The 24621-nt window shown below is 41.0% G+C and overlaps 1 protein-coding gene across 1 annotated transcript in view; it reads left to right on the top strand.

Annotated features, from left to right (window-relative positions):
- Positions 1 to 5705, top strand: part of UNC5D (unc-5 netrin receptor D) — an 81435-nt gene extending 75730 nt beyond the window's left edge. Inside the window, exons 14-16 of the mRNA XM_009640542.1 lie at positions 1114 to 1278; positions 3080 to 3258; positions 5501 to 5705. Coding sequence (XP_009638837.1) covers positions 1114 to 1278; positions 3080 to 3258; positions 5501 to 5705 — 549 coding nt within the window. The remainder of the gene's footprint in view (positions 1 to 1113; positions 1279 to 3079; positions 3259 to 5500) is intronic.
- The last annotated feature ends 18916 nt before the right edge of the window (positions 5706 to 24621 follow it).

The raw sequence follows: 24621 nt of genomic DNA, 5'->3' as shown, positions 1-24621 counted from the left end.
TCTTTAAACTAGTTTTCTCATGTTAGAATAATTGCTCATTGAAGCTGTTTAGTGCTGTCCGTAACCACAGGGATGAACGCTAAGATATAATAGAAGGGAATACTAATAGCAGTCTTTTTTCCCTTTTACATTGTTCTCCAGGTTGCCAATTCTACAGCACTTTCCAATATTTTCAAATTAACAGAGAACACGTGTGGTTTAATTGGGTTTACTATTTACATGCCTTCATGGCTACAGTGTAGAACACCGTAGTGGGTTAATAGCTGATGTTAGTTTGGGAATGGAAAAAAAGAAAAGTGTTCTGAGAGCATAAAGAGAGGAGACCAGTAACGCAACTTTGCTATTTAGAAAGTAATCACAAAACAGAAGTTAGCTGCCCCCTATGTACTTCTCCTGTCTATTTCCATACATTTTTAGAAACTCAGAGCAAGCAGAGATGCCAGAAATCTCTGATGATTAATAGCTGCAGTTGTCTATATAGCATTTGATGAGGGCATTCATCCCATAAACTGTCCCTGGCTGAAGTAGAGGAGTCACTGAAAGTAGTCACAGAATATAACAGGATGAAACTAAGACGTAAAACCGAGCCTGACCCATGAGGTGCAGTGGGCTGCACGTGACTGCCCAGGCAGGTGGGTGGTTTTAAATGTGGATGGACCATAAATACAGAAAATACGCTGTCATGCTCTGTGCCGCGTTAACTTACCGAGGAAGCACAGTTCTCAATGGGAAGTTCCTTTTTTTTGGATTCTGCAGTACAAGGTGATAGCAAGGCAACACAGATTAGAGTAAATTCTGATCCCTGCCTAGGAGGAGGCAGTGAAGTGCATCTCTCTTACATTTTATTTTCAATCAGTCTCTCTACTAATCTGCATCACTGAATGAAATGTAAGCTTTCAGTAAATGTAACATCTTAGTATTTATCAATCGAGTGGTCATTGATTAGCTTTGTCCTACTTTGAGTTTGCAGGGATGTTAGTAAAAAAGCAGCTGCAGAGAAAAATAATGGATTTTATTTTTTTTTTTTTTTTCCTGTTTTGGGATTGTCACAACTTGTCCCTCTCTCTTTCTCACACCTGCTTCCCTGTTCTGTGGGGTACACGTCTCTCGCAGGAAGTCCCCTTCTCTCGCGTGTGGTGCAGCAGCCAGAAGCCGCTGCACTGTGCCTTTTCTCTGGAGCGCTACACGCCCGCGACAACGCAGCTGTCCTGCAAGATCTGCGTCCGACAAGTCAAGGGTCACGAGCAGATCCTGCAGATCCAGACATCCATTCTGGAGGTAAAGTGTTCTCTCTCCTTTTTGGGTAGTGTAAGACATGATCCCTCCCCATTTTTGTCCTTTCTACTTCTCTGCAGTTTCTTACGCCCTGTTCAAAACTGTACAAGGATATAACGCCTTACAAATTCCGTTTCCAGCAGAAATCAAAGTACAGAGATTCTACAACACTAAAAATAAATTCTATTTGCACTGGTGCTAATAAATAGTTTTCTTGCAAAAAGTTACTGAATTGCTTACAGAGCACTGAGAGTTGAAAATGGATGGGCTGCCTGTACGCTGTTAGGCCCCTGACTATGCACTGCTTCGAGCACTTGCGTACACGCAGAACGTCTTGCGAGGACTGCAGCTTTGCTCACGGGTGAAAGAAACCCAACGTAGTCAAGCAAGCTGGCAATGTGTCCTACAGCAATGAAAGCTTCAGCTGCTTTTTTTAGATTATTGAGCAGCTTTGATCAATCCAAATTAATACTTCTGAATGAGATATATGCCCAGCATGCAGGGAATGAGGCAACTAAGTAAGAAAAACACAAACATCGTTCTGTATAAAACAATCCTCAAAATATGGGCAAGTGTTTTTCCAGTTCTTCATTGTTATTTCATAAAAAAACATCTGTCATCCTCTATATATCTTAATATAATGTTGCTCCTGCCTGTTTTTTCCTCTCTTTTTTTAAAGGGACCTATCTGTCCACAATCCCCAGAGCATGTTACAATTCTGTCTTCAAATGGGTTTGCTAGTATGGAAGGCTTTCTCATGCCTATCTCAAAAAGTGATTGAAGTGTGAGCATAATTTGTCTATAAAATAAATATATAAATAACAGCTGAATACTGGAATTGCTCATTGCTTTACAATTCCCTGAACTAACCAGGTAGCAGTAGCTTATCTCACATGTGCAGGGTATGAAAATCTACTGTTGTTCTGCATATTTAATTTAAACAGTCAGGCCACGCGATATATCTACAGCACTGCTACTACTTTGCATGGATGACTTTTGGGATGTGTCATAAATGTTATATGAAGAGACTATAGCATCATTGTTATTTAATATTTATGCTGTATTGCACTGAAACAAATACTGCATGGAAATGTGGCTCTGTTGCACAAGACTGGTATAATTTCATAGGAAAAGCATGGGCCAGATCTACAGAAGGATCTGGATTCCAAACAGATTTTTAGTATGGAAGAACTGAGGTACTTGGAGAATTCAGGTGTTTTTAAAAAAAACACAAATGTGGGATTTCTGTGTCCATATTTTAGGCTTAAGCAATTAAAGATTTAGAAACCCATATGCTTTTGAGGCATTCCTCTACCAATCACTGCTCTATTGGACTTTGTCTGTAACACAAAAATAAAAAGAGGAAACTTGTAGAAGGCAAATGACACTATTTTAGATGTTTTTATACATAGGTGCTTGTGATGCTCTAGAAGTTCCTTCACAAATCAGAAAAATACCTCTTAGCTATTTACTTTCTGTTGTCAACTCTACAAACTATAGCTGGAATCTCAGGCTCGGGTTTGATTCTTCCTTCCTCCAGCAGCAGACTTGATACACCAGTAGGTGTACGTAGGCAGGCTCACTGCAGGCAGCAAAGAGAGCACCGACCTGTCTGCACTCCCAGCTACTCCCCTTCTGCAGAGGTTGTGCAGGAATCTTGTCTGGGCTCCCCATTTCTGAGCAGGAGTGTATGATAGACTCTGGGCGTTCCTCTGCTCTGGGCTAGAGCGAGCCACCTGCAGACCCGAGGCAGGCGGAAAGCCCGATGCCCTAACTAACTGCTCTGCTTTTCTGCTCTCTGTAGAATGAAAGAGAAACCATCGCTTTCTTTGCACATGATGACAGCAACTTCCCTGCGCAGATGGGTCCAAAAGCATTCAAAATCCCCTACTCTATTAGACAACGAATCTGTGCCACGTTTGACACACCCAACGCCAAAGGCAAAGACTGGCAGATGTTAGCACAAAAAAACAGCATTAACAGGTAATGGAAGGCAATTTTGAAAGGTGAACATTTACATATGCAATGGGAATAATTTGCTGCTGTTATGGTTTTGGGGTTTTTGTTTGTTTGCTGGTATTTAAGATGTGTGCATAGTAATTAACATACTCTCAAGGAAATGCTGTAGTTCCTACAGTCTTTTAGATAGGACAAGCTGCTGAGAACAGGAACTGCTTTCTCCTCCGAATAAACCCATGTGCCCTGTCCTAGCCAGTGTTTGCTTCTAAGCCCGGGTTCTTTGCTCTGGTCTGGACCTTTTCTTTGTACACCCACGAGAGTGGGCTCTTGGTAGAGCACAAGACTCCAGAAGGATTTTGGCACTGTTGTGTACTATGAAAGCAGTGGTTTAAAGGACTCAGGAGGTTGCACATTGTCTCAAAGAAATCATATGGCCTGTTGCCTTGGCTTCTAGCTACATATTTTGTATTCCAAAATGAATTACACATTTTGTAGGTTATTTTTTTTCTTAAGGAAAAGGCATCTCTAAAAAAGAAAGTCATGCTCTACTGTTAGGAGTAATAATATTATGATTATTAAAACTGAAATGCTGTAAAAACTAATTTACTACTTATTTTGCTTTTTCCACTTGGCTAAATTAAATTGGTGGAGGCAGTTCACTCACAGAAATATTTTCTGATTGTCACAAACACCATAAATATGTTCCCAAGAGGGTAGAGGAATACTTAAATCAAGCTAAATAACTTTTCACTGACTTGTTGCTTTGCATGGGAATCTCAATAAACCACATTTGAGCAAAGGAAAAAGTAATTTATAGTCTTGCAGCAGTGAGAGACTCAGAACATTCTGCTTTACTTACAGTGCTTACTGCCTATTGTCACCACTTCAATCTCCCCTGGTTCCCATTCCTCATGCACAGAGGAAGCAGGAGAAGATTTTTCTCAGGAATCTGAGGGACAGTACTAAGGAGGTTACACTGACTTGTGTAGGACCAAATTTGTGATAGCCCTTTAACTTTTGATTCTGTGTTGGAGTCACCTGGTGGGGTCTTTGCAACATCTACTTTTGTAAGATCGAATTCATAGACAGAAAAAGGAAGTTGTTGAGCAGTTTAAACAGCCCAAAATGTAGTTACAAAACCAGATGGTAGAGCATAAATACTGGACTTCACAGGTTTCCCTATACCTGCTGCTGTACAGCATAATCCATTAGTGTCATCATAACATTTCCCTCATCCATTGATACAGGCCACTGGAGGAGTACTAGGAGGTCTGTCGGTGCCAAGGTGTTACTTGACACAAGTACAGCCGGGCTGTAGTCCCTCAGTTTAGGCACTAATCTCTTCCTTCAGTGCACTGAAACTGTTCATATGGCTGCTACAGGGAACTTCTGCCAAGCTGGAGTTGTACTGCACGTACACATGTGCACGAACTGGTCGCTGTAGGTTAACTTGTGATCATCAATAGAGATGAATATATTGAGGAAAGGTAATTAGCAAAGCTTGAGGGGAAAAAAATGTATCTGCCTGTCTCGTGCTAATAGGTAACAGTCAGCAGCAAATATTTAATTAGCTTGGAGTTCGTTTAAAAAACCAAACAATAGCTTCAAGTCCAAATTTCCTTTTCTGTGCTGCAGGTTGATCTGTTTCTTCCTGTACTTATAGATATGTATCTATATATAATACAGACACTATAAATAACATTTATGCCTGTGAATGTGAAGTTAATGTATTTATTCAGATTATTATGTCCAAAGCCCATAAATAGAAGAAATTATAGGTTATGTGTTTAAGATAAACACTTTCCTTTACTGAATTTCTTGCAAATACCACCCCTGCAAAGTCCCAGAACCTACATATTAATAAAATACGGTATCTTCGCATCATCACAAGCATCAATTTATGTAATTCCTCTCCCTGACAAATACTTGCTAAGTTTACTAACGTTGCTTTCCAGGACTGACTTGTTTCCTAAATTACATAGGATGGTACTGCTGGCCAGCATTTCGGTACCTCAGAATAGGCAAGTCCCTTGCTCATTCTACCTCTGCTAAACTGAGCAAGCGACATTTGAAGAATAAATGCACCAGCGTGTGTCCTCTTGAGGGTTCTCTCCACTCAAGTAATCTAGGTCTTGCTGAGGGTTTTTTGGGTTTTAACCACATCTATAGAGCTCGGCACAACAGAGGGCACTTTCACACTCATGGTAGCTACAGTATATACTGGTCCTCATCCTTTTTGTTTCACCTTTTTCTCCCCTTCTTTTAGGAATCTCTCCTATTTTGCTACACAAAGCAGCCCATCTGCTGTCATTCTGGACCTCTGGGAAGCCCGACATCAACATGATGGCGACCTTGACTCCCTAGCCTGTGCCCTGGAAGAAATAGGAAGGACACACTCCAAAATCTCAGACATAACAGAAACTGAGATTGAAGAGCCCGACTTCAACTACAGCAGACAAAACGGACTTTAGTCACTTCTCTCCATTCAAGAGCTGATGGCCAGCTTTGACTATTACACTAGAGAATCTCTTTGGCAGGGAGGAAATAAGGGTTTCTGCACACTGTGTGTATGGAAGCAGACACTCATTTCCACAATGCAGTTTTCAGTTGGAGGAGCAGAAGCCACCCAGTAAAAATCACCTCAGTAATAAGGAAAACCCAAGCTTCTCCCTGTCCTCTCCCATTTAAAATTCATGTTTTAATGTCAAAACCAAAACTAAATATCTGTCATTCCTGGGGCAGGAAGGAATGAGATACAGAGCCATAAAAGGTAAATATTATGACATAATGTATTTAGGAAACAGTAATGCTAACATAATGCCTAGCGAAAATCAGCAAATATGATACTGAGTGTCTAGAGCCACTAGGGGTAAATCCTAGTTTAAAGGTTTGTCCTCTGGGGGCCTTGAATCCCCCTCGTCCTGCATCTCTAACTTAGCACGCTTAAAGAGTGGGTTTAAAATGTCATTTGATAGCAAAATGTTGTCACTTTGTATCTGCTACAGGAAAACTGAAAATCTGGCCTTACCCTGTTCAGATGTTTGAGGAATTAGAAGATCTCATAACTAGTTAATTGATATCAGGTGTATTCCAAACAATTCATTTTAAAAATTCAATCACTCACTTACTTACTTAATGAATGTGCATTTGCTGCAGAGCTTTCCTGCCTATTAACGAAATAACAGAACAAAACCCTTCTCTGTGAAAAGCAGCGTGCGTGCGCGAGAGAAGTTTTCTAAAGTTCTTGGTCTGCAAACTTTCACTTGTGTCCTCGGGGGTGGATTTAAATAACCAGATAAAACGCAGGAAATTGCCAGCCCTATTTTAGCAAGTTTACACATTACTTCATATTCTGAGGCTAAACTGAAAAGTAAAAGTGGAGTCAATCAGCACAGCTGAGTTTTGGTTTAGTTTCAGATTGAAACAATGAACCCCACGTGGTACTGCCAAACATTGGCTTGATTCCATTGTACAGCTTGGAATGTCACAGGATCTAAAGCTGGCTGCGTTGCACTGGATTTAGTTACAAACATACTGGGTTCACCACCAAAACCAGAACTTAACTAGAGAATTCTCCTCATTTTTTCATCCATTTCATACAAAAATAATTACTTCAACTGAACCAAAAAGAGAGCTGTCACTGTGAGTGAGTGTCCTAGTGGAACTGTACTGAGCCGAGTTTAACCATTATTTTTTACTCCTATAGTCTTTAAAATTAGCCAAGGTACGCATTACCTCTGGCCCTAGGCTACCAGTTTTGGCGACAGGAACACAATCAGTATAAAGCAGGAACACAAACAAGGCTTTAGGAGCTTTATGGAAATGCAAGAAATTGAAAACAAGAATTCTGGGGGGGTTTTACCCCTGTATTTGGCTGGGAGCAGCATGATAGGCCACAGGGTAGGTGCTTAAGTGTGCAAATCTGTAATAATCTGAAAATATCTCTTTCCCAGGATTCCAGTTCTGAAAAGTATGATGAACAGCTCTTGCTGCAAGACTTTGCTTGTTCTCGCTGATCTGAAATTGCAGATTTCATTGCTTTCCCAGCTCAGCAGGCTGGAATAGTCTCAGACTTACTTACAAATACTTAGACTTCCCCAAACATTTTCTGCACTTTAGTATTTAATGCAGCCTGACATGAGAGTTCCTGTTTGCAGTGGGAAATCATAATGGCTGCAAGCATATTTAAGACTGAGACAAAAATACCAGCTTATTTGGCAGCAAGCTGTCACTGTTTTCAGCAGCACATGGTTCTATCTGTGTTTGAATTATATTTCTAGTGACTTCCAGTCCTCCTCCTCAGAAACCTGTTCTTCATTGGACAAAATGTCATGAATTAAAAAAAAATAGGGAATGGCATCCACAGAAAAGCGGTAGAGTTTTAGTGAGCTGTCGTTGTCTGGGAAACCAGCTACAGTCCCTCTCCAGCAGTGAATTTTTCTCAGCCTCTCCTTAGATGCAGTTTTAATTTTCAAACTAGCTTAGGTTCGGTACCACAGCAGAGACCTGAGTACTACCCTGCAGGTGCTGTAACACAGTCATGTCGTTCCAAAGAGCTGTATGTATTTTCTCCTCTTGTTTCCCAAATATATGTGAGCTACACACAGCGTATGGGGTCTAAAAGAGCTGCTCTGTGGAGCTCAGACCTTAAAGCTTTCTCTCAGGAAATGCTCAGTGTTTACTTTCAAGACTTGGGTAGCTTTGAAAAACCTCTACGTGCAGCGACACCCAGCTCTGCCTACTGAATGCTCAGTAAAGCCTAGAGAGAAACCAGGAGCTGTCTAGACTGACTTCCTCCAAAGTGCATCTAACAGGGCCTTCAGACTGACGGGATCTGGGCTGTACACCAAATCCATGTTGCATACAAAAATCCAATGAAGTCTCGTGTCTGAGTTAACGTACTGAAAAGGAATAAATGTCAAAGATTCTTACAATGCCAGAAAAGAAACCGTTCAGTTTTGGGCCTAAGGTAAGGTTCTAATTTTACATTGCTCAATAGAGTGTTGTTGTTTCCCTTTGGGTTTTGCTTCCCGGTTTTTCTTCACTCCTGCTAAAGCAGCTTCTTTGTTACTGATCTTACTTTTGTGACTCTGAATCGGATATCTGACTTTCTCTAACCTGCTATTGCTTTGATGCTCTTGTATTGTTTAAGTAGACTAGAGATGCCACACTGCCATTATTTACCTTTCTGCCATTGGATGGGTACCCAAACCGCCAGCCCACATGTGGAACGTGAGCTTACCTAGCTTGTACACCCGGCTCTTGTAGGACCTGCCATTTCACTGAGGTGAAAACCTATTTTTTCCTGTACAGCATCTCTAGTGACCAGGATTGAAAGCTTAGGGAAACATGCCCTGTACTAACGGACTTCCTCAGGAAGGGCTTGCAGCTGGACCACTGTGTCTAAGGATCCCTTCGGCAAATTGACCGATCCCTTTTGAACCTGCTCAAACACTTGGCCTTCATGAATGATATCCAGGAGAAACAAGTGCCACAATCTTCTGCATTTTTTTAAACAGCCCTTCCTTCCCAAGCGTTCCTTTTGCTTAACGCGTGCTGCCTAACGGTGGCACTGGCTGCCCTAGGCCTGCGTAGTGAGGAACATCGAGGAACTGTTCCCACGTCACCGCGTCCGTGTTACACCGCCTTTTACAGGCTTCTCCCACATTTCATGTCTGCTCGCTCTCTTGTCCAGGCTAAGAAACCTCCGTTTATTGCGCTTCTTCGCGCATCCTTGCCGTTTCTCTCTGTGCTATCTCTAGCGCTCTGTCTTTCTGGAGGCTGAGTGACCTGTCAGCAGGAGGGCAGGCTAAATCACCCAGTTCCTTCACTTCCTCAATTTCTGGCTGTTCCCACATTCAGTATTGATCACAGAGGATTAAGATCTTGCTATAGCATAAAGCCACAAGAAACACCTGCAAGAGAGTGCAGGACGCCTGCGCATACAGTAACTGCCTTTACTGTGCAAATTACTCAGCCTAATGCATCCTGAACATCCAGCAAATAAAACCTGCCAGGAAAAACTGTGTGACTGAAAAAAGAGACCTGAGGTGATAGAGATGATGTCAAAATCATTAAGAAAAAAAAGATGAAAAGGTAATTATTTGTTCTCCATGATAATTGTGGATATTGGTAGGCAGTAACTGGCCAGTAAGAATTTATGTTAGACTTTTGAGTGGGAAAATAGGCTACAGGGTTTTTTTCTCTTCCCTTTTCCCCACTGCATCTGCCAGTGACCTGCTGTGTCTGGTTCAGACAAGCCTGTTTCCAGATGCTCCCTTTCTGTTGTTTTGTGTTAGCAGCATGGGATGGTATTAATAGCACTGAGCACTTTTACTTATAGTTGCTTATGCCAGTTCTCCTCCCTTTTTTATCCACAGTCCCAGTTTTAGAGATGGAGAAATTAAAACATTTTTAGGTAAGTGCTTCTGCTGCCAGGTAAATGAGGCAGCAGCATGGATTTTGTTACCATTAACAAACAGCTAAATAATACCAGTAGAAGATGTTAAACGTTTGCTTCCTATTTTCCACAGTAGAAAGCAGCTGACTTTTGCCAGCTCCCCCACAAGGCTGCTGTAAGTATGCTTTGCAATACAGTATTCTCTCAGAATGATAATGTAGAATTTGTATGCAAATGCTGTATAAATAGATCTGTTGAACATTATTAGCAAACTTAAAATTCCCGAAGCACATTTTTAACATCTATCTTAAAAAGATTTTTTCAAAATCTGTATATGTATATATGATTTGATCCAAAACACAGATGTAAAGGAGCATCTGAAGCAGGATTAGAGACTAGAAATTAAAAATTTGTTCCTTTCCTCTATTTCATAAATTACGACTTTTGAAAAATAATTTTAAAAATCTCTTCACAAACTAGAAAGTAAAAGAAAGGGAAATGTAACGTCACACACTTACGACTCCATCTAGCTGCCCTGAGTCTGCGATGGCGAAACAGCCAGTTTGATTTTACATCACCAGTCTGCTCTAGTGTATTTTCATCTTCCTAAGCGCTTTTCCCAGATATTTCCGTGCTGTGAGTCATTTAAGACTAATAGTTGCGTTTTAAAAATGACTTACAGTTTTGTCACCGAGATGGTGCCCTCACAGCTCCACCAGACTGCAGCGCTGTAAAGCTAAGTTACAGTTTTTACAACACTGCCTTTGCAGGCTTACTGGTTTATATTGAAATCCTTTAAGCCACAAGGAAAGGAACCCTGCTCTGTAGATTTAAATTCAAACTTCATTTACCAGTGCAAGTCCCATAAAACCAAGATGTACTCCCACAAAATTTTTATTGGGCTTTTTGTAATAGGTGAAAAGATATCGACACAAATCTCTTAAAATGCAGGGAACTATTTTTGTTATTATTTTTATCTCAGACATCAGCTGGGCTCCTCCTCCGCGGGCCTGTGCACAGCTTGCTGTCAGCAGGTTAAGAGAAGATCATTCAGCATAAATCACTAAAAGAGGGATCTTCTCGTAGGACTACATGGTATTCACATCACATTAAAGGTCTGGGTTTATTTTTTTTTCACTGGAAAGAATAGTGCTAGATGAGAGTTTTAAAACTTTCAGTAACTGCGATCCCAGATAGTATTTTCCACTACAAAAACTATAGCTTATGTATACAGTGAAGCTAAAACACGTGAGGAACTGTGGTAGACTTCCGTTCATGATTGGAATTTTTTTTTTCCCCATTCTATTTCTGCCTACAGACCACAGATTTAAGCAAAGGGCTACATTGTTTCTTGGATGGTAATTAACTGAGTGGAAAACAGGATTATTTCTAAGACCTTAACAACTGTCAATGGTCTGAAGATTTGTCTTTCTAGCCTTTCCTTTACTAATTTGAATTGTACCTAGGAAGCTCTCCCACTTCTTACGCAGCAGGGTAGATGGTTAACCTTACTCACCGAGAACCTTTTTCAGGCTAAACCTGCTGACGAGTGTTTTCTGTGAGTTGGCCATGTGTGGTATATGCTTTGGTAAAAGTACTCCCTTGACACTACTCCTGCTTCAGAAGAGGCTGGCGGTCTTTCCGCAGCAGCATGTATAACAGCACATATATCCTTTCCTGGATATATAATGACTGTCTAGTTAGAATTACTTAAAACTTGAAGGATTCCTGAGCAAGTAAGCAACTACAAATACTAGGTATGTAACAGACACTACCTGTAGCAACAAATAACGTTCAATACACTGGCAAAAGATCATGAATCATTTTCTAGTAACGCACAGTCCAGCTCTTTTCTCTCATTGCCAATACTAGCAAATGGTAGCAAAAATCTCCTTTCCAACATGGACAAAAATAAATAAATCGCTCTAAGATTGAGGAATCACTTAGAGAAACATTTGATAGTAACAGTGTCCGCAATGCAGAAAACAGAACTGATGTTCTACTCGTTGCCGCAAGTAAAAGGAAAATCTGTCAGTATCCATGTTCACTGTTCTGTCCAAAAAGGAAATAAATGTCTAGGAATTTGCCACTATATTTTTTGTATTAGAGGTGAATAGTACAGATTCTACTCGTGTTTCTTGTCTGGGGCTTGGGTGGGTAGGGGGGTATTGTGATTTTCAAGCTATTGCAAAAGCTGCTTTTAAATAAGCTGTTCAGTTGTATTGAATAACTGGTTTGTGCTTTACAAGGGAACCCAGGCGAGCCAGGATTCAATGGGTAGCGTCCTTGCCTTGCTGCCACAGGGTAACTAGAGCTGAAGTCACTTGTGAAAATTTAGCTAAGGGATAGGGAGATTAGATGACCCATCCCTGCTCTGTAATGTAGTGTACTGTAATCTAATGAGATTAGACACTCACCTACTGTAGAACCGTGGTTTTGTCAGCAGCTACTTAGTTTGTCTGCCCCGGTGTGATAACCTTGGTTGAGAATGTACTTCTGCAGATTTAAGAAGATGTCAAACCCCTGTGTTATCTGGTCTCTGTATATAAATCTTATTGTCTAATCCCAAAAGAAAATGTGTAGCACAAAATGAAGTTAAGGGTGTTCTGCACCAAGCCTGGTTAAAGTTTTTTCTGATACAGCAGGAGGGGGAAGACATGGATCTAACAGCAAGTGTATTTGCTGCAGAGAACAAGAACGTTTCCTAACGAATCACGCTTAGAACTGACTGAAGCTTTGTTTTTGCAGTTTAAAAAAATGTAGGACCTGGTATTTCCCATACTGAAATTTGGAACACCAACCTTATGGTGGTGATGTTTTTTCAAGCCAATTCCTTCAGTTTTCCCCGTTTGTGCACTGAAGTTGGAGGGGGTGGGCGGAATATTTTTACATGACTTTTGCATTCTTTCCACTTTCAATCTAAAACCCAGGTACTGTTACTGACCCTCACAAAGTTCCCTGGTGCATCAGTAAGCAGTACACACACACACACACACGCCTCATTGGGGATGTGGCATACATACACACATGGTATATATTTGGGAACAGCACAGTGGCATCGTACAATTTGTGATGTGGGAGATGCAGCTGTCTCCTCCCACCTCTTAATCAAAGTCATGCCTGCCATGACTGCTGATCTCAGCTTATACATGGGTACAAAAATGTTAAGTGTACACTTTTGTTAATTTGGGTGAGGTAAAATGTGATGCTGGTCAGCCTGGTGAGACTTAGAGCAGTGTTATGCATGACTAGAGCTAACTAACTGAAAAGTTTTCATTGCATTTTCAACTTCCAAAACTTTTGACCAGCCTTTTGGTGAAACGGGGAGGGAGAATTTAAACATAATCAAATACAAAATAAATAATTTTTTTTTTTAAAAAGAGAAAATAACACAAGTATTCCTCTAGAGAGACCTATTTTCTCTTCTGCTCCTTTATTTTTGCAGTGAATAGGTTCTGACAATGTTGGTTCTTGCTCATTTGACTGAGCATTCTTCCCTCACCCCGCTTCTCCCACGGTTTCAGTGTGTTTAGAACTGAAAAAGAGCAGAGGTTTGAATGCTTTCTTTAGTATGAAGCTGAAGGAGTAGGGAAGACAGAGGGAAGAACACTAAATAAAAAGCATGGCCTTGGCTTCATACCACACTTTCTGTGCCTTGTTCTATCAATGTAAATTCTGAATGTTGTACAGTAAAATACTTGGGAAAGACTCCTTGGAAAAGGCTGCACTGGCTTCTTTTTTCAGCACATGTACATATATAAATATATATACATATATATATTTGGTAATGCCAAACAGCTGTGTTATATTGTACTGAAAAAGTAATAATGGACAGTTTGGATGTTTTATGTAGAGTTTGCAAAAATTGTACGGCTATAGCCTTTTGAAGATAAATGTACAGACGTAAATTACTGCATATCAGTTATTTATGAATAAAGTCTTTTACTGACATCTTAGATTACTGCATGAGTGGCACATTAATTTCTGTGATAAAACAAGGTGTTCTGACAGTGAGTGCTTTGGGATGCTTCACTGGTTTTACAGCGAGCCTTGTATGGGAGTTTATGCTGGAAAGCTGTGCTGGGCACCTTTTTCCCAAAAACCTGCAAAATCCACAGGAATAGGACCAGAACTGAAGTTTACCCTTTACTGACAACATTGAAACAATTCTAGAATATCATCCTGCTTTCTACTAGTCTGAATGACAACCCAAAGAATGCCAATTGCATTCTACCCAAAATGTGATTTAAGGTATCTCATGAAAATGCCTTATTTATTTGTCTGAACAAACGTACAAGCCCTACTCCAGAACTAGGACATCTTTGTCCTTCGCCCTGCAAAACCAACATACATTGCTCTGCTTTTTGCAAGATGGAAGACGCAAAACCCCTCCGCGTGTGTATATGCACTGACAACGCCCTCTAAAATGTGGATAGCTCCGTTGCTTCATTCACCAAGTGGTTGCACCTTGAATCCCGTAACACTGGAAACAAAGCTGAGTTCTCTTCCATTTACCATGTAAATGTAATCTTTTGATTTGTAATACCCTTCACTGAGACGCACCAGATAAGAACTCCTTTTCTTGATGAAGCCTCCCCATACAGATGAGCTCATAACCTTAGGTCCCACTTGAAAGAACAGAAATACCCCGTCAGCAAATAGAGCGCTCGGTCCTGCAATCAGGAAGCCTCTGATTACTAAGGAGCTATCACCAGTACATTGCAGCCTGACAAGGAAGGTGGCAAACCAGTCCAAGAATGATCTGTGCTTACCTTCCTCCTGCACACAGCTGCCTATCCCCAGCGTGGGGAGAAGACACCAGGAATGACGGGCCCCTTGGATTAAACCAGTGCCACGCGTGGGGTTTGGGCTTGCTTTGTAATAATTTAGCTACTCTCGGCCTTACTTCGCCCTCTCAGGAATAGTGACACATATCCCCTTAAAATCCTTACCGTAGCCGTCCTAGCCAGATGGTGTCTTTACATAAACAGAGACTAAAAGGTGAGACAAAAGCTTCAGCTTTCTGCCAGACTTAGTACATAGCCCTTTCCGGATGGATTCGATCTACTCTCCGGCTACCACTGTGTCGCATTAACACTTACAATTAAGCACCAACTGCAAATATGCTAGCCTGACAAAATGAGACTCCGGATCTGGCACTCACCTTAAGTGAGATGCTATAAAATGTATTATTAATACGTACATAGCAGGGGATGCTAGGACAAGCAAGCTGTTATAAATCACGACATCCTTCAAACATTTTATTACACGCATTTAAGCTGTTATCATCCAAGATATCATACACCATATAATGTAATGGCCACCCTCTATAATAAATAGGACTATCATGTTAACTGCCTTTGACATTCATTGTAAAATTATTCATGATTAATTATGTTTGCAGAGAAATAACGTATGTTATTGTAAGAAGTTCATTGCATTGTGATTTAATGAACAGTCACTTAGAAATTATACTGCAAGTAGAGTCTGCTGTCAGGCTATTTCGAAACAGAGTGATGGTCTCCATTGAGCCCAGAAGCAGGGTGGCATTCTCGTTATTTACAGGCCACACTGCTCACACATGCATAGCTCCCCAGGCCTCATCTAAGGCCCTGCTGCAGTCAGGTACCTCAGAAATGGAGGCAGGATCCCCAAATACAACAGCATTTTACATTAATTTGCTTTTTTTACTCTGATTCTAAAACAGCTATGGTAAGATATGGCGCCTTTGGTTCTTGGTGGACAAGTTCAATTGCTTTCCTGCCTTCACAAAATCTGATTACTTGAGAACCAGATCATCACTTTGTAAAAAGCCCCAGCTCCCCTCCCATCATCCTCTTCTGGTCATCCAACTGTATATGACAGGTCCACCTCTGTCACCAAACTGGCATCAGTAGCACACGCCAATAAACGCCTCCTCCATACGCGCCTTCTGACATACACAAATACCAAACCCCTAACAACTGGAATGCAGGCTTCACCGGTTTTAATCACCTTGCTTCCAAGTACACAGTCCTATACTGTAAGTGTCACCGAAGTCATGGCGCGTGCCCACTGGAGAATTCAGGAAAAGGGGCGGCTCAGATGAAACAAACAACTGCCCCCTTCCTTAGTCCTGACAAACACCCCCACCCCCCTTTATTTATAGCACTGCTAAGCATGCCTGAAACGCAGCCATTACTGAAGTGACTGGAGGCCACTGGTGTTCCACCACAGCTTCTGTTCCCAACTCCGTACTCAGCTGCACAGAGACTGGACCCCCTTCCCTCTGCTCACCACCTCCTCCTCCACTTTATCCATCTTATCTGTGCAGGGCTACAGGACAAAGCACAAGGGAGCACTGAGCCTGGCAGAGCCCTTAATCCTTAAAAAAATACACCTTTGCATTAGCCCAAATGATTACTTAGGACATTGTGCAACTGCAAGTACTCCCCTGCCCCCCAACCTCTTTCCTCCCCTGCCATAGCTGCTTGATGACTCCGAGATTAGCAGAGAACCTCGATATTACTGTTACCATATTGAGACTAATTCATTTTCCTTTGAACAGTCAGCTACCTAACCCACTATTAGAATCAGTACCTTCCCCCTGCCAGAGTCAGGAGGTAATCTTTACTGATGCAATTAAAATTGTAATTACTCTCATTCCCCTCGTCTTGTACATACTTAGGGATTTTTGAAGAATTAATGCTTATTAAAACATATGCTGTTCAAAGATACCTGTTTTGAACACAGGTAGAATGTCAGCTCACAAGCTCAAGTTTAATAAAGCATCGATCTGTCCTTTGAAGATAGCGAATGCTGGGTGACACTGCTGGGAGAAGATAAAACTGAAAGAAGGTGGAGATCTAAACTGTAATTCAAACAACTAATAAATGTTATTAATTAATACAGTGAGGGCCCCATCTATTCTGATTAGCAAAGTCGTTTTGGTCTCCAAAATCAAATAGTCTGGCTTAGAATTAATTTTATAATGCACTGCAGACAGATGTGCTTTCAGGACATTTGGTCAAAAACGTGTAGCTCTCAAGTTCAAATGGGGAAGACCAAGAAGAAGAGAGGAATTTATATAGCCACTGTACATAGAAAAGCTTCCTTATTCTGAAACTACTTAGCAGATGAGATTTAGATAGAACATACCTAAAGAAGATCACAGGATCTAGCCCAAACGATTGGATCAGTCTAAAACCTGGTCCTGCAAGAACTGCGCCTCCAACCCCACAGAGCAGGCTGCCACGCTCCATTAAGCGCCACGGCTTAACCCTGCTCTCCTCCGTCCCCTGCGTTCATGTGTTTACTCAGAAAAGGCCAGCAAAGAAATGCTGCTGCCTGCAGAGCGCCCACTCACAAAGGGGAGTCAAGGCTGGTTTACCAGCCTAATGCCCACGTTTCTGCTGCTGGCAAAGGCAGGAAAGATGTTACAGGAAGGGGAGCCATTCTGGAAATGCAAAAAAGCCAAGGTAGTATTTTCAACACAAAGGAAGGACCAAAACTCACCTACTGTTAAGCATATCAGAAATCATCCTGTAAAATGGATTCAATTTTCAGACAGTTCTGGAAGACTGCATTTAACAAAGTATGACTTCAAAAGACTTTTCTTCTACTTCAAGCCTAAATATACCAGCAATTATTAACAACTGATACCACTTAAATGAGACCTTGAAAGTCAAAAAAGAAAGCAGCTGTGCAGTCCCAAAAATTCACCTGCAACTGAATTATTTTAGCATCACGAAGCTAAATGTAATTGCAAAATCACATCACTTCCTGTAACTTTTAACATCCTCCTACAGACTAAAGGCTTTTTGTGAAGCAAATATCTAGTAAGATAAGCATATGGTCACTCAATGTCTGATAGCTCATCTAAAGAGCACTAATGTGCTTCAGCTCAACATACAGTGCACACCATTGTCTCACTTCAGTCCTGTTCTATCATCACGGAATTTAGAAGGAATAATTACAGAATTGGTGAGGACTAATGAAGCAATGAGCTGCCTTCGCAGCTACAGTCATGGCCAGTCACTTAAGCAAGGACTTGTTCAGTAACATCAAATTTCCCCTGGGGCCCTGTTGCGCAGAGCAGAAGGTTTTGTTACAGTACGTTCCCAACAGTTGTTAATGGAGCTGACGCAGAACACGTGGTGGGAGGGATGGCTTTGGCTGGTGCATAGAGAAAAGTAAGGAGAGAAATGGATTCTCTCCCTGCATGTGTTTATTTTTTGTTTTGTTTTAAGGCCATTTGGTTGCTTACTCAAATCCTCCAACCCTTCTGTTGTGACAGGAGGCAACACTGGAGAGAACTACTCCTGGTTACAAACACCACAGACTAATTTAAACTAAACTGAATAAATCCCAATCTGTCCTCTGCTGCGGAGGTTTGTGCTTTTTTGCATTTTTTTTCCTCTTCTACGTGTGAGATATTGGTTTGATTTTATGTAGTTAGTATTCCAATATTTACCACTGCTTCAAGGCTATTTTCCCTTATTTTGGTGTTGTTTGTTTGCTCTTTTCTTCCCTGTCAGCTTTATTTACTAAATAACAGCAGCCACTACGAGATTCCAACCTCAAGTAGTGGTCAATGCCTGAAGTCCTACGGGAAGCTCTGTCAGTAAAATAAACCCAAACAACCCTAAGCAAGCCCAATCACTGATGCGTCGCTACATTTTGCAGAGGTGACCGATGTTTGCAAATACCCAGCTATTTGACACCCTGGCATTTCGCATGGTTCAAGTGTCTGTAATGCTATGTTTCTTTCCTCAACAGGATGGAAAGAAAATATTACTATAGACTTTTATCCCTTTTAATTAAAACTTTCATAACACCCTTGGAAGCACAACCCTCCCAGAAACCCCAGAGAGCTGTCAGAGGGCTGTAAAGTGCTGCCAATGTGCTTCACCTCTCAAGTAAAGATCTGCTGGCTAGGAACTGTTACCATCAACTTCATAGGTAATGTGGCATCAAAACTACCTGCCCTGCAGTAACTTTGTTTTGTTTTTCCAGTGGGAGAACCCCTCGCAAGTGTTAGAAAATCAGAAAGGCCATGTGAAAGATGCAGCCCCACCACTATCACATTGGCAAGTCCTACTCTGACACCAAAAGCCATACTGAAAATATTCAGCATATTGGTTAGCGTTTGATCAGGATACTCTGTCCTCTCAAAGGAAAAAGTACTACATGGTAAAGCATGAACTCTGCTACAAGAAGTTGTTTGACTCCTGTCCTTGATTTCAAAATATGCGATTGATAAAATAAAGAAGACAGCACTCCTCTATGGTCTCCCCACCCCGCTTCAAAGCACACCATGTAATATCTTACAGATCAAAGAGGAGGAACCTAGAGGGCCGATCAGACGGCACATCTCGAGCGCTTTGAGCTGCTGCATTCTCTGCTGTTTTCTTTAGCGGGGAACGGCTGAAAGACATCTTTACTGAATACAAAACTTCACTGGCTGCAAAGTGCCGAACTGTGCAATGTTTAATTCCCCTGTGGAATGGTATTATCCTGCTAGCCTAGAAAAGTAGAATGAGCTTGCTTAAGGTAGTGAAACCTACTGGAAAAGAGAGAGCAAGAGAAAAACAACACTAAGGCACTCACGGAACCCAGGGCAGCGGGGTGTCATTCTGTGCTATGTTTTGTGTGCGAGGTCAGTTTTCTGATTTGGGGGTCCTCAGATTTCTCTCTCTAAACTGAACACAGCAATCCTTCCAAATCCTCCACCTTCCAAAACCCAAATAATATATATTATCTCTTAGTATTTTAACTCTTCAGAGCACAGATCATCTTAGTGGCTAGTACCTCAGGGGTTGGATCTGTAACTGTAATATCATTACTAAGTTATTTACCAACACTGCTATGGCAGACACGCTGTAAAAACTGTGCTCTTCTTCTCAGAGGGCTAAGGCGGCTGAAAAAACCCAACACAACTAAGACAGCGTTTTGTGATTGCATTTATAAGACAGAACCACATGACGACTGGCTCTGTAGTGTGGCAGTGAGTTATGTATTATAATAGGCAAAATACCTTATTAGCATGGCTATTTTACATATGAATAATTCACTAGCGCTTAAAAAATGCCTTCTGATGAATCCAGAGTTCAAAATAAGCTTTAAAGCAGGCCCTTTTAAAAGTTCAGTTTCTTATATCAGAAATATTAAAAGTGTTTTGGTTTGAATCATCTAGCAGTAAAGCATACTTCGCTGTGAATGAGGGCTCTTAGTTCTTAATCATGCCTGCTACAAGGATAATTTTTCTACAGAATTAATGAGAAGGGTAGCTGAAGAGAGACTACTGAAATTAATGCAAGAGCTAAGAAACTCTCACGGAAAAAAGTAACACTGGCTTTCTGGGAGCATATAAAAATAAAACATTGTCATCCACTGAAGTCTTTTAGCCTCACCGTACCACTTTGGAGAGAGCATAAGTTCTGTTCTGCCTGCAGCCACAGACATTTCTGTACTGGGTTGATTTTAAGAGGCAGAAACATCACACTAATAAGGAGAGAGACTACACTGCGTACCTACGCGTTCGCACGCACACACCACCCCTCCAGTCTTGCCATGGTAAGCAGATACGTCTTGTGCCAAAAATCCCTGGGATATGCAGGATGACAGTATTTTCCTCTGTCTTTAGTGGGATAACCAGCTCATTAAATCTTAACATGAAGGTTATTTTATTATGAAGTGACAGATCTAAAGATTTACTTCCCCATTCTTCACCTGCCTTCTCCCTTCTGCTTATTCCTTTGTATTTGTTAATGGCCTTTCTCTTGTTATATAATCCTGTCAAGAGTGTAAAAATATCTCTCAGGACTGCTCATTTGGTCTAAATCATTCAGCCTGTACTGGTGACAAGAGAAAGTGTATATGCCATGGTTGATGCAGAGAAGGAGTTCTGTCCTATACTCCAGTAATTGTCACTGCATGATAAGAAAGTGTAAGATTTAATAAGGTCATAAAGTAGAATGGCATGAGCTGGTATGATAGGTGTTTTTTTCATTAACATTCAGAAAATCTGGATTCAGTGGGACAATAAATTACAACAATTGAGCAGAAATGACCCATCTGATTATTCATCAATTTCCAGCAAACCAGTGAAAGCAGCAGCAGGGCTGGGAGCACCTCTACCATCACAACAGCAAAATTAAGTATCTTCGGTAGCGTTAAAACCATTACCCCTATGCCAGCAAGCTGCCTCTGGTGATTTCAAGAACGAGAATCATACTCTAAAGTAGTAAGAAAACGGAGTCTTTGCAACTAGTTTAGTTTTGAATATCATGAATGTAGTGAAATTCAGTATTTCTAATAAAACATGATGTGCATCTGCTTTAAAGTGCCGAGTACTGACAACTGATTGTGGAGTTATGGCAAGTTTCCAATGCAGATGCCTAAAGCAACATAGGGTAAAATAAAAATAATTAAAAAATAAAAATAAAGATACTTAAGTGGATTCTTCCTTTCACCCATTTCCAACTCAATAATACAGTCCCCTCAAAGGCTTCCGTGAACCAATGCTGGAGGTTGCAAGACTGGAGTTAAAAATTCTTAGCCAAAGTTGAAAAGAAGCTGAAGGACTGAAAACGAACACACAGAAATTCCTGAGCAGAGACACCAATTCTATTACTCTTCATTATTACCTTTCCTGCCAGCTCTTCAGCTTCCTCTGCTGACCACACTTGCCATGTTTATCCAAAGTCCTCTGTGTGTTCGCTCTGTGTGGTGTTTTACATTGTACATGGCATCGTACGGGGCATTTACATTGGGCACAGACATGGTGACATCCGCACAGACATCCACACTCACAAAAAAAGAGCGCCATTTAGAAAAGTTAAGGCAGAATGAGTCCAGGATCACTCCTGTGCCCCGGTACCTTGTCCTCACCTTTTCATTTGGTTTTGACTCCAGCCATATGACTTTCTAAAGGACTCAGCTGATGTGGATCCTCTATCACTGCACTCTGCAAGAAGGACCAAAGCAGTTGCTTTGGAGGAGATCCAACACGTCACTGCCGAAAGCAGTTCAAACTCCTTGGTGCTTTTGCTATAGATAGGCAGAAGATACCCTGTGCTGCTCAGCTCTGACAGCCCTCTGATACTGAAGAACTAACCTTTAAAACTAAGGAAACCGCTTCAGCTCCTCTGATACTTAAATGAGTTGAAGATAACATTTGAAAATCTGTTATCAAATAAGACACCATTCTACTTCAATACGTTTCTCCTTTGTGTGTATTTCAGGGCTTTGCTTCTTCTGTCCTCACTATTGTTTTTACTGTTTCCGAATAATAGTTGCTTAAAGATCAGGGTCTGTTGCTAGAAAACTGAGGACACTCATTATTGAAAGAAGAAGTAAAAATGAAAATGCCATTTTATATCATGCTTCTTGTAATGAAGTAAAAATATAAAAAGAAAATTATCTTTTAAATAAAATATGAATGGAAAAATAATGATCCTATATAACAGCACATAAAGATGGATTTCCATTACATAAACCGTGTAACTCCCATAGAGGGAGGAGAAGGACGCTTTTATACTCAAGTTACAGACCTGGGAATATGAAGATCAAATCAATTCTCAAATCTATGATACTTGGAATAGTGAGTTTCCTTGGACTGTATTTCCTTATCTTTCGTTCATAGAAGTATGATACTTCCCTGATGCAGACAGAGGTATCCTGGAAAGAGAAGCCCACTACGAAACACGGCATTTTCATTCTCACAGTCACACCATTACTTCCTTCCTCCTGTTACCTCTAGTTCCTTGACCAGTCTGGCATTATTTTTCTTGACCAGCTCTGCTCTGCTTTTTCTTTTCCCCCAAAGCAAACTTCTTTCAAGAACTGCAAATGCTGTCTTTTCTATTTACTGTTGATGCATTCAGCGCGGTCACGCTCCCTTAAACCAAAGCAAGAACAAAAAACATTTTACACTTTTCCCCCAGCATTCCCTTCCCCACACAAACATTTTTCTCCTTAAAGCAGTCACAACCAGACTGCTGTAACTCCTTTTGTTTTATCCTATCGCATCCTCAAAGCTGTGTGCAGCTCCTGAAGCAACTCGCAGCTAGAAAGGTACAAACGCACCTTAAAACAACGCTCACGTCCCCCCCGTATGAAAATACAGCTCTCACTAACGCCCCATGAGGTACATATCGCATCTCCTCCAAAAGCACAGCATCTGAGTCTTCCTCCATGAGACACACATCACTGAGAAATACAGGAGCGATTAGCATTGCTCTTGTGAGTAATGGGAGTTGCTGGGACGCACACGCCTTTTTTAAAAACCTGACTTTTTAAAGGTGCTAATTAGAAGCTGAGGTCTTTTGAGAAATGTCAGAGCATCTGTGGGTGATGAACAGTTTTGAAGTAGGACCCCTCCATTTCATTATCCCCATTTCATATACACATACACAGATACATTTTCCCTCTCATTACCTGGAAACATTTGGTTTTGCTTCTCAGAAGCTTGCCTGTGTCTAGCAATTATTTACTACTCATTATCACAATCTTCTGCTTATCACAGCCATCTACAAAACTGTCAGGTTCGGGGAACTGGGACGGAGTAGGAAACAAGCAACAGAGATCCTGGTTTTATGAAAACACCAATAATATTAAGATTCAAGGGAAGGAAAAGTACATTAAGCTTAGGCTTGATTTACAAACTTTTCGAGGAAGCAACAGTTGTTCTTTAAGGGATGTGTTATGATCCAACTAATTTATGGGGCTGTAATAGAGTGGTGAAACCTTTGTACTTAACATTTATGGGGAAAAAGAACTTAACAGTTTTGCTGCATACAAATTCAATTAAAATTCGACTTAGGAAAAGGTGCTGTGATTTTTTTTCCTTGCATTTTGTCCTTCACTAATTAGTTTTTAATACTCTCTGCCACCTAATACACTTGGAGAAAGATTTTTGCAAATAGCAGCCTCATTAAAACCCTGCAATACAGTTTACAGAGATTACAGATGTGTACAAAAACCCACGGATGCTGGTCTTTAAAGTGCATTTGCCCCCCCGATACTCCTTGAAGAGGAAGCTACATGCTGAACAGACTGTCATTTTTCTGTACAGGTGAAGAAACCATTACAAGATATCCTAGACAACCATGCACCATTTTTATCCATGCTTATTTTAATCCCACAGTACATGGTGCTATTATGCATGCAAAAAGGTAATGAGGCAGGCAAAGGTTATTACTAGGGACACTATTGGAGTGATGAGGGGCTGCCAATGCAGAAGATTAACCTCAGGCTATCTGAAATTGAAATTTTTGGTTAAATTAATAACTCAACATGAGACCAGACGGTAATGCTGCCTGTCCCCTGCAGGGCTGAAAATGTCTTTTGACATTAATAAAAAAAGGGGAGGGGGCGTTACCTGTGAAGACATACAGAGAAGCAATCCACTCGGCTGCGTTGGTGCCACGGAAATGCGGGAGGTGGGAAACAAATAGAATAAGACGGTGCCCTTCCTTGACTATTTGACAAGCCAAGTGAATGCTCCTGCCGACGGTGGGTATGTTGCAAGAGGAAGGTAATAACTCCCTCCATCCTTCCCAATACTTTCAGGATTTTTTTTAATCACTAACAAGGGAAATTGCCTCATTGTCCTCATTATTATTCATAACAGTACCAGAAATTTTCTGAGGTGTTCTGCAGAGCAGTTTAAAAAAGAAAAAAAAAAAAAAAAAAAGCCCTGCTCCCAGAGCTGAAGAGTTTACAGTCTAGTTTATACATGCAGCTCCAGGTCAGAAGCACAAACAGCATCTATGAAGATGGGTGAGGAAAGACAAAGATTAGAGTGATAACATCATGCAGTTAATTTGCTCCTTCTATGTGCAAAGCTAGGTGCAACGTTTGGCTGAACTGGTGGCATCCAGACACCCAAGGCAGACCTCTCTTCTTTGAAAGAGAAGAGGAAGGTGAGGGGAGTAGAGGGGAAGGAAGAGGAGGAAAATACTAATAAGCAACATGGAGAAATCAAATAATACTGCAATAATAAG

Source organism: Egretta garzetta, unplaced genomic scaffold (genome assembly GCF_000687185.1).
Source record: "Egretta garzetta isolate BGI_Z169 unplaced genomic scaffold, ASM68718v1 scaffold296, whole genome shotgun sequence".
In the NCBI taxonomy this organism is placed as follows: domain Eukaryota; kingdom Metazoa; phylum Chordata; class Aves; order Pelecaniformes; family Ardeidae; genus Egretta; species Egretta garzetta.
This window is presented reverse-complemented; position numbering and strand designations above follow the sequence as displayed.